Source organism: Herpailurus yagouaroundi, unplaced genomic scaffold (assembly GCF_014898765.1).
Source record: "Herpailurus yagouaroundi ecotype Mexico unplaced genomic scaffold, PumYag 28, whole genome shotgun sequence".
NCBI classification, from domain to species: Eukaryota; Metazoa; Chordata; class Mammalia; order Carnivora; family Felidae; genus Herpailurus; species Herpailurus yagouaroundi.
Genome location: NW_024412376.1, coordinates 155,346,907 through 155,361,543, shown reverse-complemented (window position 1 = coordinate 155,361,543; position 14,637 = coordinate 155,346,907). Strand labels below are relative to the sequence as shown.

Sequence of the window (14,637 nt, the reverse complement as noted above, 5' to 3'; positions counted from 1 at the left end):
AGGTAGAGAGTAACAAAACCTGAAGGAACAAATGACCCAAACAGACCTGAGTTACCAAATGGCGTGCAGAATTACGGGTTTTTGCATATGAGTCACCAGTTTTTGTTTTAAATTGTCAACTGTTCAAAATTCCTTATTATTAACCAATTATTAATGTAGTTTACTTGTGATGTTTTGGGCAAAAGGTACAATCCCTGCACTCATGGCACAGAGTAATCGGATACCAAAGTACTGCTCTCTTTCCTGAAGAGTCAGCTTATTCATGGCATGGGTGTGGTGATGGGTTGACCAAGATTAACAAAATGAAATGATTCCTCTAAGCTTTATTTCTTTTTTATGATTTTTTATTTCTAAATTTACATCTTAGCATATAGTGCAACAATGATTTTAGGAGTAGATTCCTTAATGCCCCTTACCCATTTAGCCAATCCCCCCTCCCACAATGCCACCAGTAACCCTCTGTTTGTTCTCCATATTTATGAGTCTCTTATGTTTTGTCCCCCTCCCTGTTTTTATATTATTTTTGTTCCCCTTCCCTTATGTTCATCTGTTTTATATCTTAAATTTCTCATATGAGTGAAGTCATATGACATTTGTCTTTCTCTAATTTCACTTAGCATAACACTCTCCAGTTCCATCCACGTACTTGCAAATGGCAAGATTTCATTCCTTTTGATTGCCGAATAATACTCCATTGTACATACATACCACATCTTCTTTATCCGTTCATCCACTGATGGACATTTGGGCTCTTTCCATACTTTGGCTATTGTTGATAGTGCTGCTATAAACATGGGGGTGCATGTGCCCCTTTGAAACAGCACACCTGTATCCCTCAGATAAATACCTAGTAGTGCAATTGCTAGGTCGTAGGGTAGTTCTATTTTTAATTTTTTGAAGAACCTCCATAATGTTTTCCAGAGTGGTTGCACCAGTTTGCATTCCCACCAACAAGGGAAAAGAGATCCTCTTTCTCCGCATCCTGGCCATCACCTGTTGTTGCCTGAGTTGTTAATGTTAGCCATTCTGACTGGAGTAAGGTGGTGTCTCATTGTGGTTTTGATTTGTGTTTCCCTGATGATGAGTGAAGTTGAGCATTTTTCATGTGTCGGTTGGCCAACTGGATGTCTTCTTTGCAGAAGTGTCTATTCATGTCTTTTGCCCATTTCTTCACTGGATTATTTGTTTTTGGGGTGTTGAGTTCGAAAAGTTCCTTATAGATTTTGGATACCAAGCCTTTATCTGATATGTCATTTGCAAATATCTTCTCCCATTCTGTCGGTTGCCTTTTAGTTTTGCTGATTGTTTCCTTCGCTGTGCAGAAGCTTTTTATTTTGATGAGGTCCCAGTAGTTCCTTTTTGCTTTTGCTTCCCTTGCCTCCAGAGACGTGTTGAGTAAGAAGTTGCTGCGGCGGGGATCAAAGAGGTTTTTGCCTGCTTTCTCCTTTGGATTTTGATGGCTTCTTGTCCTATGTTTATGTCTTTCATCCATTTTGAGTTTATTTTTGTGTATGGTGTAAGAAAGTGGTCCAGGTTCATTTTTCTGCATGTTGCTGTCCAGTTTTCCCAGCACTGTTTGCTGAAGAAACTGTCTGTATTCCATTGGATATTCTTTCCTACTTTGTCAAAGATTAGTTGGCCATATGTTTGTGCGTCCATTTCTGGGTTCTCTATTTTGTTCCGTTGATCTGAGTGTGTGTTTTTGTGCCAGTACCATACTGTCTTGATGATTACAGCTTTGTAATACTTCTTAAAGTCCAGGATTGTGATGCCTCCAGCTTCAGTTTTCTTTTTCAGGATTGCTTTGGCTATTTGCGTTTTTTTCTGGTTCCATACAAATTTTAGGATTGTTTTGTCTAGCTCTGTGAAGAATGCTGCTGTTATTTGGTAGGAATCGCTAAGCTTTATTTAAGTCAGAGAAGTGTGCAAATACCACAAACATGGAAGTGTAGGGAATCACTCATTGGGGTATCATACGGCCACTAATCCCAACTGCAAAGAAATGGAAGAATGTGGGAAGTTTTGTTTATTGTCAAAAAGTTTACAAAACAGTGTATATAATTCTGTCTTCAAGCTTCAGTTTTTCGTGGGGGAGATGCTAACAACCGGTCCATGAAAAGCCACCACGCAAAGCTACAGTTAAGGATTAAGGAGCACCCTGCACATGCCTTGTGTTATAGGTAGCAGGTGTCACCTTGTGAAAATTATAGAATTTCCCTCATCTTCTGTGGTGTCTCCTCTGACGTTCCAGGAGTATCCTAGTACCGAATGGTACTAGGGTTGGCTTTTCCCTTCGCATAAATACTGAGCTCCTGTGTCCCAGGCAGAGTGCTAGGCCCTATGTGAATACTTAGGAATTAATGTGATCCCTGCCCCAGAGCTTGCAGCAGGACCAGGCAGGTAACAAACAAAATTGCCTGGAGCCAATACTGGAACCAGAGAAGGCGCCGCTAAGCTGTAGCATCTACTTGTGGTTGGCGTTCAGGAACATGTACCCACAAAAGCCTGGAAATATGGATTTTTAACTTGATTTAAAAAGTATAATAATGTGGGGCGCCTGGGTGGTTCAGTCAGTTGGACATCCGACTTCAGCTCAGGTTATGATCTCACCATCTGTGAGTTCCAGCCCCACATCGGGCTCTGTGCTCATAGCTCAGAGTGTCTCCCTCTCTCTCTGGCCCTCTTCTTTCTCTCTCTCTCTCAAAAAAAAAAAAAAAACAACAAAAAAAAACCCCCAAAAAAACCCCCAATAAAACCCCCATATATATATATATATATATATATATATATACACACACACACACACATATGTGTATACATATATATATATATATACACACACACATATGTGTATACATTTATATATATATATATATATATATATATATATATACACACACATATGTGTATACATTTATATATATATAAATGTAAGGGGTGCCTGGGTGGCTCAGTCGGTTAAGTGTCTGACTTTGGCTCAGGTCATGATCTCATGGTTCATGGGTTTGAGCCCTGTGTCGGGCTCTGTGCTGATAGCTCAGAGCCTGGAGTCTTCTTTGGACTCTATGTCTCCCTCTCTCTCTGCTCCTCCCCTGCTCATGCTCTGTCTCTCTCAAAAATGAATAAACATTAAAAATATATATATATATATTAATGTAAAAAGAAAAGTCTTCCAAGGTGATGCAAATTTGTTGGAGAAGGAAATGAAGATGAAACAAATTAAGTATGGTAAAATAAGAACACTTTTTTTTTAAAAGGCAGAGTCTTACAGCAGATGTGGTCAGAAATACTGAGGAATTAGAGATGCTTAAGTGCTCCATAAAAGGTAAATTATGATACCTGTACCCAGTGGACTTTTAAAGTCATTAAAACTACTTTCTAGGGGCGCCTGGGTGGCGCAGTCGGTTAAGCGTCCGACTTCAGCCAGGTCACGATCTCGCGGTCCGTCTCACGGTCCGTGAGTTCGAGCCCCGCCTCAGGCTCTGGGCTGATGGCTCAGAGCCTGGAGCCTGTTTCCGATTCTGTGTCTCCCTCTCTCTCTGCCCCTCCCCCGTTCATGCTCTGTCTCTCTCTGTCCCAAAAAAAATAAATAAACGTTGAAAACTACTTTCTAATGTTTGTTTATAAAAGAGGAATAAATGTCTAAATTTTTTTTAAGTTTGTTTGAGAGTACAAGCCAGGGAGGAACAGAGAGAGGGAGACAGAGATAGAGAGACAGAGACAGTCCCAAGCAGGCTCTACACTATCAGCACAGAGCCTGACATGAACAGTATGGTCTTATGTTTTGGTTTTTTTTTTTAAGTTTAGAAAAAATCTGGAAGGAAATATTTAAAATATATAATGGTTATGCTGAGGATGAGATTATTGGTGATGTTTGGTATTGTTTCCTTTTTTACGTTTTCTCTAATCACTGAAGCTGACTTCCAGTTGAGGAACTAGGAAGATCTTAAGTGTATACAGTAAGGATTTTCTAAGGTTACCTGTTTTTGAAAATGAAGCATACATTAAAATCACATTAAAGACTGAACTTTTGGTTTGAGCAGCAGAGAAACACATCGTGCCTGAAGACGCTGAACATTGACCTGAGGGCTTATGTCTTGCAGGTGCCATGGACATAGCTCTGGGGTCCGGTGCCACTGGGGTCTTCACCAATTCGTCCTGGCTGTGGAACAGACTATTTGAGGTAGGAATAATATGTAGAGACTGAAATTACAGAGATGATTAAATTATTATGATTAAACCCAAGTTATTCTTTCTTCAACCCCTATGTGACCTAGTGATTTTTTTGTCGCAGGTTTGCCTTTGAATTGAAAATACAATACACTCTATTCAATGTGCTTTGGGTTCTCTATAAACATTCCAAAATTATAATTATGATACCACATTTCTCTTCTCCTTTTGTGGCCTCAGACTGATGTGAAGGTGACTCAAATACCACGGCCACCATGTAGAATCCCCGAGGTAGGAAAGGTTTTGAGGACAGCTTTGTAAAGGAAGGGATAGCCTTCAGTGAATGCGTGTTGTGAGTCGACAGGGCTTGTCCTGGGTATTTGTGGGCGGTGTGAAGTATGTCTGCTGACCGCTGTGCTCTGTGCCTCCTCCAAACCCCTTCGTAGCCAGCCTGCCTCTTCCAGACAGCAGTTCTGTCGCCCCTCCCCCACGCTGCCCCACTGCCGGTGGCTTTCCCCAGTCAGCACCACTCAGCCTCACTAGCCTGGCTGGGGGCAGCACTCCACCCCCGCCTTTTGGTGACACCCTACTCTTAGCTTCTGTGACAATTTCTTCGGGTTCCCTTCTTCACTGACTTCTGTTTCAGCCTCCTTTGCCAGTTTTTTCCTTTGCCCCTTTGATGGGCGTTCAGCCCTAGGCTACATGCTCTTCCCAGGCTTCACGGGGAAGCCCAGCGGCTTCAGCGGGCACCTCTCGGCTGCTTGCTCCCGTCTCTCTCCTGAGCTCCAGACCCGGTGTATCTGCTGGGTAATGAGACAGCTCCATCTGACCCCTCCTCTTTCAACAAGTAATGAATGGGAGCTTCCTGCGTGCCACTGGGGGACAAATACAAAATGTCTCTGAATACATTCTTGATACTGAAGAATTTGCCCTCCCCGCCCAGCACTTGGGACATTCAGCTCAGTTGTCTCCTGCCAGGCTGGGCAGGTGGGGGGACTCTCCTCTAGCCTGCCATGCACCCCATGTCCCTCTTTATCAAGCACCCACAATGCTGCTGTTTTGATTTGTTTTTAATTATTTTTTTAACGTTTATTTATTTTTGAGAGAGAGACACAGCACGAGCAGGGGAGGGGCAGAGAGAGAGGGAGACACAGAATCCAAAGCAGGCTCCAGGCCCTGAGCTGTCAGCACAGAGCCTGATGTGGGTCCCAAACTCATGAACCGTGAGATCATGACCTGAGCCAAAGTCGGATCCTTAACCAACTGAGTCATCCAGGCGCCCCTTGACTTTTTAAAATTTAAGCTTCTTTTTAAAAAAAAATCAAAGTTATATGTGTATAAACATTTAAATCCCAGTCAGCAATCTACAACAGTCTACAGTCTGTTTTTCCAGAGGCAGACGCTTTCAACCCTGGGGCTGATTCATCTATTTACTCATGTCTCAAAATAACAGCTTCTGTTGCCGCTTCCTGACTTTCCACTTTTGGGTCTTACTTCTGATCACAGTGTATTAAAACAGTCTGTGTATCTGTTTCCCCTACTAGCCTTTGAGCCCTCTGATGGCTCAGACATTAAATTTCTTTATATCCCCAACACCTGGCGGTGCTCTGTAGCGATTCAGTAAATGGTGAATGTGAACGAGTGTGGTTTTGATTATGTGAATGAATAAGCTCACCTTGTCCTAGGCTCTGGTCTTCAGTGGTGCAGTTTCAGACATGTCTTTCCCCAGCACACTGAGGTGATGAGCATCACGAAGACTATTTCCCCCTAATCAGTCCCACAAAGCCTGGATGTACTGCTGGATACCAGATTATTGTAAATTGAAATCCATAATATTTGATGGTTTTAGCAGATATCCTACAAATTTGTGGGACATTTTACAACATTCCTGGTTTCTTTTATAATTCTTAAGTAAATCTTTGAATTAACTGAAATGATTCTGGACCTGGTTGTATAGTTTCCTGTTTTAGAGTAATAGGTCAGAGAGAACAGTTCTTTCTTTCCTGCATTGAATACATCAGTGCCATGAATTTAACCAGAACCTGCTTCACGCAGTCTTCTAACTATTGTACCTATTTCTACCCTAGGCCAGCATTGAAACAGGGGACCGTGTCTGGAGGATGCCTCTCTTTGAACATTATACAAGACAAGTTGTAGATTGCCAGCTTGCTGATGTTAATAACATTGGAAAATACAGGTATGTAAAATGAGCTATAAAAGTACACCTTTATAATCATTGGTTACCAAAACGATCACTTTAATTTTATGCCCTTTCACAGAAAAATATAGCCAATTTTCTTTTGATGCAGTGTTCATAAGCACTAATTCCTAATGTCTTTAATTTTCAAGGTGTTTTCCAACTGGTTCTCAAAATTTTGTATGTTTTCAAATCTAAAAGTTATTTTATTTTTTTAAGTTTATTTATTTATTTGGAGAGAGACAGCGTGAGCAAGGGGGGGGCGGGGGGGGAGAGAGAGACAGAGAGAGAGAGAGAGAGAGAGAGAGAGAATCCCAAACAGGCTCTACAATGCCAGCACAGAGCCTGAAGCAGGGCTCAAACCCACAAAACCATGAGATCATGACCTGAGCCGAAACCAAGAGTTAGATGCTTAACCAACTGAGCAACCCAGGCACCCCTAAAAGTTATTGTAAATAAATGGTAAGGGAAAATGATGAAAAGTAAGTGAATTCATTACCATGGGGAAGAGGAATCTGGAATTTATTCTTTACTTTAAAGCTGTGTCTGAGAATAAATATTCTGAAAGTGGTTTCTGGGTTAAGTTCTTAGTAGATCTCATAAGCTTGACTTTTGCTGTCTGCTCATAGGAGCTACTTAGCACGAATGGAGGATCTTAATGAAATGGTCAGTGCACATTTACATGGCATTAAACAATGGCTTTTGTCTTTCTCTTCAGGTCTGCAGGAGCATGTACAGCTGCAGCATTCCTGAAAGAATTTGTGACTCATCCTAAGTGGGCACATTTAGATATAGCAGGTGTGATGACCAACAAAGATGAGATTCCGTATCTGCGGAAGGGCATGACCGGGAGGCCCACAAGGACCCTGATAGAGTTCTTGCTTCATTTCAGTCAAGATAGTGCTTAGTTCAGATCCTCTAAAATTTTTCAGTTCTCTTAAATGAGCAGTTGAGCCTCAAAATATTTTTGAATGAATGGATGAAAACCTTAAAAGAAACAAAGGATGGTATTTAAAAATGTAGAACAAAAGAAAATTTGATTATCTTGATTTTTTTCCGTTTTAAGTAGAGATTTATAAAGGTAAAGCTAATAATCTTGCTTGGCAATGACTTTTAAGATATTCTATAAATGATTACATGTTGAAAAACTACCTGATTTTCAGAGTAGATGTTTTTAAGTGAGGAGCAAAATGTATTTTAGATTTGTGATGCTAGGAACAAACTAAAGGTTCCTATGTACTTGTCAGAAAAAATAAATCCAACTTTTTATGCTCGCTGGTGTGGCTCTGGTATTCTATATTACTGTCAACTCAGTGACAATTATAACTTGTCTCTTTCTGGCTGTGTTATGTGAACTAAGTAAGTTGGGGCATAGTGATACAGTATTTTCTCCAATGTTAATGATCACTTTAGAGTACTCAGTGATGAGCTTATCAGTTGGTGAGGTAGGTACTATTATCCCCAGATTACAGATGAGGAAAATGAGGCACCAGAGGGAGGGTTAATAACATGCCAACAATGTCACCAAGCTAGTAAGTGGGAAAGCAGAGATTAAACACTAGGGGGCCTCTCTCCAGAGCTGGCATTCTTAATTGTTTATTACACTGTAGTGCTTTCTGTCAATACAGTGGCTTGAATAGATGTGGAATATATTTAAGTGAAGAAACCAGACCAAGAGGGGCACCTGGGTGGCTCAGTCAGTTGAACTGAGCCTTCAGCTCAAGTCATGATCTCACGGTTCGTGGGTTCGTGCCCTGCGTTGGGCTCTGTGCTGACAGCTCAGCGCCTGGAGCCCGTTTCAGATTCTGTGTCTCCCTCTCTCTCTGCCCCTCCTCCACTCACACTGTATGTCTTTCTCTCTCAAAAATAAACATTAAAAAAAAAAAAAAACACCAATAAAAGGAATGTTCATGGGTAGAGTATTGCTTATCACCTGGGACTACAACCAATCAACAAAATTCTACTTGTGCAGATTTAGGATAGAACAAACCTCTCCTCTTTTTTACTTTTTTGTATCTAGGTGAACAAATTACCCATGAATTGGATCTATCAATACCTTTTTTTTTTTAAGATTGAACATTTGACAGAAAACATGTTTATTGGAGTTGTTTTTAATATTTTAAGAAATGTGACATGTAAGAGGATGTTATGTGTCTTAAGTGGTTTATAGAGAGGGAATGGGTATGGGAATGCACATTTGTGTTAGAATTAAAATCATGCAGGAATAGTGAGGAAACACAGGTGCCCCTGATTATCCATGTCCAGAAGGTACTTTGCCAGGAAAGATGGAAAAAGGTGGAACCACCACTTTGTGAAGGGAAACTAGAAGCATTTCGGTTTCTTCTAGGTGACTCCGAAGGTGAAGCAGGGATTTGATAGAAAGCTTTCTATCAAAGGCATTTTATAAAGAGAGGAACGACAACTCTTGTGTTTATTAGAGCATGGGATCCAAAAAGCATGACTTAGCCTTGGATTCATGTGCTTATTTAGTCTGGCTGAGATGAAATTTAGCTGTCATTGCACATGCATCTGGCTGCCAGGTATTTCACAAACCCTTCGCTCGTCTCAGAACCACGCTCTGAGGCAGATGGTATTACCCATGTCTATCAGGGAGGTCTAGGCATGGCTGCGCTGCACGCCAAAACAGTAGTGGTTTAGAATACGATAGTGTTACGTGGTAGCTGAAGTAGAGAACCCCCAAACTGAAGCGGCCCCATCCATGGTGGTTGGATATCCAGACTGGGAAATGCGAATCACCCCCCAGCCTCAAGTCTCTCTCACGGTCCCAGGTGGCTGTTGGGGTTGGAGACCACATGAGGATGGGAAGCGTTGAAGTCTTTTACTTCTGCAAAAAAGTGAAGTGATTCCCACTGTTCCGGTGGGGTTTTTTTTTTTTCTTTTTTGGTTTTATAAAAGTTATATGTATTAAAACATTGATGGTAACATTAACTGGTTTATTTTTATATATTTTAAATTCTCAGTTTTAATAAGTAGATATTTTACCTATTCTAAGTTTTAATTGAATACTGACAACCCATACAAACAAAAATGTTTGTCGTACTCAATAATATTGTAGAGGCATAAAGGGGTCTTAAGACCCAAAAAGAGTTTGGGAACTGCTGGAGTCCACTAGTTCCATTATGGTGTTATATTTTTGTTCAGTCAACAAACACGCCAGGCAGTTTTGGGTGTTGAGAGTACAGGTACACAAGACAGGCAGGCCCTGATCTCATGGAGCTTGCATTCCTGTTGGTGCACATGTGTCTGGTGACTTTTGTTAATGAAGAACAATGAACAAGGTCATTTCAGGTGATGCTTAAATGTTGTAAAGAAAATTAAGCAGGGTGAAGTGGCTGGGCGTGTGGGGCTAATTTTGATGGACACTGGGAAGATGACTTTTGATCTGAGACCTGATTCGCAAAGGGGAGCCTCTGCTTTTTCTGATTACTTGTGCCCTGCCTCCCTCACTCCAGCCCTACTGGCCTTTCTGTGGTTCCTTAAATATGCCAGGCAGTTTCTTTCATCAGGCACCCCTGCCCCCGTCTAGAAAGATTTTTCTACGTAAATTTTTACTTCCGTCACTCTAGCGCAGAATCTCTGAGCGGACCTCTCCAGCTACCCATCTCAAATCCATCACTATGCAAATTCTTACCGGGTTTCATTTTTTTAAAACACTTATCTCTACATGATATTGCTATATATGTATCTCTCTCTCCCACAAAAACAGTAGTGAACTCCACGAGAACAAAGACTTGGGGTGACTGTTAAAATCCCAGAGTAAACAGAGTCTAGGGCCAAGAATAAATGTGCTGGAAAACTGTGAAATTAAATATAATGGGACAAACACTTAGCTTCTGAAAAGATAAACAATTGTTAAAAAGCAAGTTACTGAAAGACATTAGCATAGTGGCTTTAATTAACTATACATATCTAAGGTGAACAATGCCAGGCACACAGGGAGCCTGAACAATGTTAATGTTTTTGTTACCGGTCTCTCCGCACAGAGAATGTAGGGGTAACTTTGCCACTTTGTTCCCGCTCTGCCCACACTGACTAGATTAGTCATAGGTACACAGTAACCGCACAGAGAATGTAGGGGTAACTTTGCCACTTTGTTCCCGCTCTGCCCACACTGACTAGATTAGTCATAGGTACACAGTAAACGCTCGGTAACTGTGGAATAAAGGGGCGCCTCCCTCCTTCTTACCCTCCCTCCTTCTTACCAACGGGGTAACCTGAGCCCGTAGAGAGCAGCTTTGGCCAAAGTCCTTCCAAATCTTTTTTTAAAGTTTTTTTTTTTTTTAACGTTTATTTATTATTTTTGGGACAGAGAGTGACAGAGCATGAACGGGGGAGGGGCAGAGAGAGGGAGACACAGAATCGGAAACAGGCTCCAGGCTCTGAGCCATCAGCCCAGAGCCCGACGCGGGGCTCGAACTCCCGGACCGCGAGATCGTGACCTGGCTGAAGTCGGACGCTTAACCGACTGCGCCACCCAGGCGCCCCAAAAGTCCTTCCAAATCTTAAGGGCAAAGCCGGGATTTGCACAGGAGCATCCTGACTCCTGGAGAAGGGCTCGCTCCATCGTAGTCACTGAATCCTCCACTCCCACAACTGCGTCAAATCCGGTCAAAGCTTTCAGTTAAGGTCACTAAAAGTCTGGCTGCCTACTGGCCGAGAAGAAAAGGGAGATGCCACCAAACCTACGGTTTCCCTGGAGCTGGACAGAAGCCCGCGGCGGCCTGCGGTGTCACGTGACCGTGCGTGCCCCGTGACCTGCGGGCGCCAGCTCCTGCGCAGGCGCAGTGGGCCTCTTGCCCACCCTTTCAGAAATGGCGGCGCCGCTGGGAGGTATGTTCTCCGGACAGCCGCCTGGACATCCCGGAGACTCCAGGGGCCAGGCTTCGCTTCTTCAGGCAGCGCCAGGCCCTCCGAGAACTTCTAACAGTACGTTGGTGGACGAGTTGGAGTCCTCTTTTGAGGTAAGATGAGACTGCGGCGTCCGTTCCCAGCCTCCTTTCTTACCTGAACCCTAAGCTGCACCTGGGCAGTTTGCCCCTTTCAGTGATGCTCGCGACAGGCTTCCAGATCGGGGAAGAGGCTCAGAGAACGTAAGTTACTTGCTTTAATCTCCACTTTGAGTGGTGGCCGGAAGTGTGCGCAGGTCTGCTGGCGGAGACCTAGACTTTGTTTCTGGAAGCACGTGGACTTCAAGTTTGCCCACCCCCAGCCTTGGACCCTTCTAGGTTCCCAGTCGGTGGTTCCCGTTTTACACTTTCTTGGCCCCATCCCTGAGCGCTCTTCCCCGCATCCCTGCGTGTAGGGTACTGGTGGATCTACGAAGGGTAACGACACACTGCTACGTCCTGTTCCTTTCCGCTGGGCTGCACCCTTAAACGGCCTTGAAGTAATGGACTCTTGGAGATGAAATGGACTTACGTAAAAGTTGCTGTGTTGAAGTTGGTACTAGGAGAGGCGGGGGGAGAAGGAAAGCAAGCTGGGGGTTAGGGAGTGAGGGAGGCAGGGATGACCCAAACCGAGTTCTGCTCTAGAAGTTGGAAAATGGGGAGTGGTAGTAGACAAAGGAGAGGTAAAAATAAGTTAGTGCTTAAAAATAAGATGGTTTCCAGTGGTCCCTAAAGTGAAAGATGAGCCATTATTGTGCGGAAATCAAATAACTTATAAGTGCAGGCCCCTTTCCCACATTTTAAATCCTAGTCGTGTGAGTTTTATACTATGTGTAATAGCAGAGTAGAACATGAATATGGTTTGTAAATGACTGTTACTGGGGCTGCATGGGCAAAAATGTTTTTACTGGGGAGTGTACATTGAAAAGGTTGGAGATAACGAACTGATTTGAAGGATATCCAAATCTATCTGGGAGGAGAATGAGATGCTTTTGCAGTGGTACCAAGCCAGAAAGGAAGGGGTTTGGTTAAGCTTTAGAGCAGCATTTAGCGTTGAGGTGAGGTGGCGGTCAGTCATGAGAGCTTGTTGAAAGACCGGCCCTGTAGATGTCTTGGCCAGAGCCAACCACCAGTGTCCTAATGCTGTCACTCTTGAGTTAAAGCCAAAAGGTTACTGTGGTCTTCCCAGCTCTGCATGTTCAGCTTTCTGCTTCATTCCAATTTTCTCTTCCTTCTAGGCACATAAGACTCCTTCTGCATGTGCTGTTTGTTTTCCCTTTGGGTTTCCAGCTGCCTTCTCCCAAGTCCCGCATCACTTCCCCAATGGATCTGTCCTTTATTCTCCCATCAGTGCTAATACAATGGCAGCAGGTAGCAATAGTTTTGATGGATATTTGTCAAACAGTGAAGGAGCCTGTTGTGGCCCTGTCTTTGGTGCTTAGAATGCAGAGAAAACAGTCCTTGCCATCAAGGAACTCAAGACAGCCGGGTGGAAGAAACAGATGAGTGGCAGGCAGTTGCTGTGTTGGGGGATCACTGCTCTGGTAGAAGAAAACCCGGGGTACTCTGAGAGCACACATGGGTGTGGCTGCCAAAGGCACTTCCCAGGGAATGTGAAACCCAAAAGGGCGTTCAGACAAAGCCAGCTGAAAGGGAGTGAGTGGTGCGACCTGGGCTGGCTCTCTGCTGCTGCATGATCACCCATCTGGTCTTCTCAGGACTTTGCTCAAAGGCCACATTTTCATTTCCTTTTCATTTCACTGTGGTCTGTGTGGGCCTCTGTTTTGTAACCTGCAGTGGTTCATGGCACCTGCTTGCCCACTTTTCGTTTCTATTTGGGGGCTCTCCCTTTAGGTCTCTAGCTTTCTCATTCTAGTTGCTCAGTAAATGCTCTTCAATGTAATGAGTTTGTTGAGATCATGCATTCTTGTGGGGGGAAGTCTTGGAGACCATCCTCTCCTTTTATGAATGGAGAAACTGAGGCTCAGAGGAGAAATTACTTGCCCAAAGCCAACCCCTTGGCTTGTGCAAATGAGGACTGTTACTTGGGCCTCCCTACTGTCCATCCTATGCATACTTCTAACGTTTTTGTTTTTGTTTTTTTTTAAGTTTATTTATTTTGAGAGAGAAATAGAGCATGCATGCACATGGGGGAGGGGCAGTGAAAGGAGAGAGAATCCTAAGCAGGCTCTGTGCTGTCAGTGCAGAGCTTGATGCAGGGCTCAAACCCGCAAACCCTGAGATCATGACCTGAGCTGAAACCAAGAGTTGGACAGACATTCAACTGACTGAGCCACCCAGGTGCCTCCCTATGCATACTTCTAAGAAGCATATTCTTTTTTTTTAAATTATTTTTAAAATTTTTTTAATGTTTATTTTTGAGAGAGAGACAGACACACAGTGTGAGTGGAGGAGGGGCAGAGAGAGAGGGAGACACAGAATCCGAAGGAGACTCCAGGCCCTGAGCTGTCAGCACAGAGCCAGACGCAGGGCTCAAACCCATGAACTCTGAGACCATGACCTGAGCTGAAGTGGGACACTCAACCGACTGAGCCACCCAGGCGCCCCAAGCATACTCTTTTTATAGACTACCACACATTTCTCCATACAACTGCTCACCTGTCTATGAAGACCTGTATATAGAATTTAAAAAAATTTTTTTAATGTTTATTTTTGAGAGCGTGAGAGCAGGGGAGAGAGAGGGGGACAGAGGATCTGAAGCAGGCTCCATGCTGACAGTAGAGACCCCATGTCGGGACTCAAACTCACAAACCACGAGATCGTGACCTGAGCCCAAGTCTGATGTTTAACCAACTGAGCCATCCAGGGGCCCCTGATTTCTTCTTCCTTTATTTTTTTTTAAAGAGGGAAGAGGGAGCGAAAATTCCTGAGATCAAATTTCACTATGCCTGGTGGCCCTGCTGGTTGTGAGGGAGCAGCATTGTTGATTGGTTTGCCTGGTTGGCCTCCTGGGTGGGATGTTTTCCAGTACCCACAGGTTTCACAGAGCAGATGTGCCCTAGTCATATCCCAAATCCAACAGGCGTTATCTTTCCACGTAATACACAGAATGGGCAATTTGTTTTTCGGATTTCTTGAGGTGTTACAGGGATTTCCCAGGAGGAGTCCTGTGATTTTTCTCTATAAATCAAATAGGGGAAACTTCTGGCAGCAGAATTTGTTGCTTCCCGAAGGGCCCTCACATGTGGGTGATGGCCTAAATTTGGGCCCAGATATGCCTGCCTCACACCAGTGTACTTTGCTCACTGCTGGTGGGGCTGTGCTTTCCTGAGGTTTCCTTCTCTCCTTCTTTCCTTCCTTCCTTCCTTCCTTCCTTCCTTCCTTCCTTCCTTCCTTCCTTCC

The 14,637-nt window shown here is 43.6% G+C and overlaps 2 protein-coding genes across 4 annotated transcripts in view; both read left to right on the top strand.

Moving 5' to 3' along the window:
- The window catches only part of LAP3 (leucine aminopeptidase 3), a 28,903-nt gene extending 21,262 nt beyond the window's left edge, over positions 1–7,641 (top strand). Inside the window, exons 11-13 of the mRNA XM_040487386.1 lie at positions 4,104–4,183; positions 6,258–6,367; positions 7,086–7,641. Coding sequence (XP_040343320.1) covers positions 4,104–4,183; positions 6,258–6,367; positions 7,086–7,275 — 380 coding nt within the window. The 3' untranslated portion in view covers positions 7,276–7,641. The remainder of the gene's footprint in view (positions 1–4,103; positions 4,184–6,257; positions 6,368–7,085) is intronic.
- A 3,521-nt stretch (positions 7,642–11,162) lies between these two features.
- The window catches only part of MED28 (mediator complex subunit 28), an 8,061-nt gene continuing 4,586 nt past the window's right edge, over positions 11,163–14,637 (top strand). For all 3 annotated transcript variants that reach the window (XM_040487373.1, XM_040487369.1, XM_040487360.1), the window contains exon 1: positions 11,163–11,349. In XM_040487373.1, the coding sequence (XP_040343307.1) occupies positions 11,200–11,349 (150 nt within the window). In that variant the 5' untranslated portion in view covers positions 11,163–11,199. The remainder of the gene's footprint in view (positions 11,350–14,637) is intronic.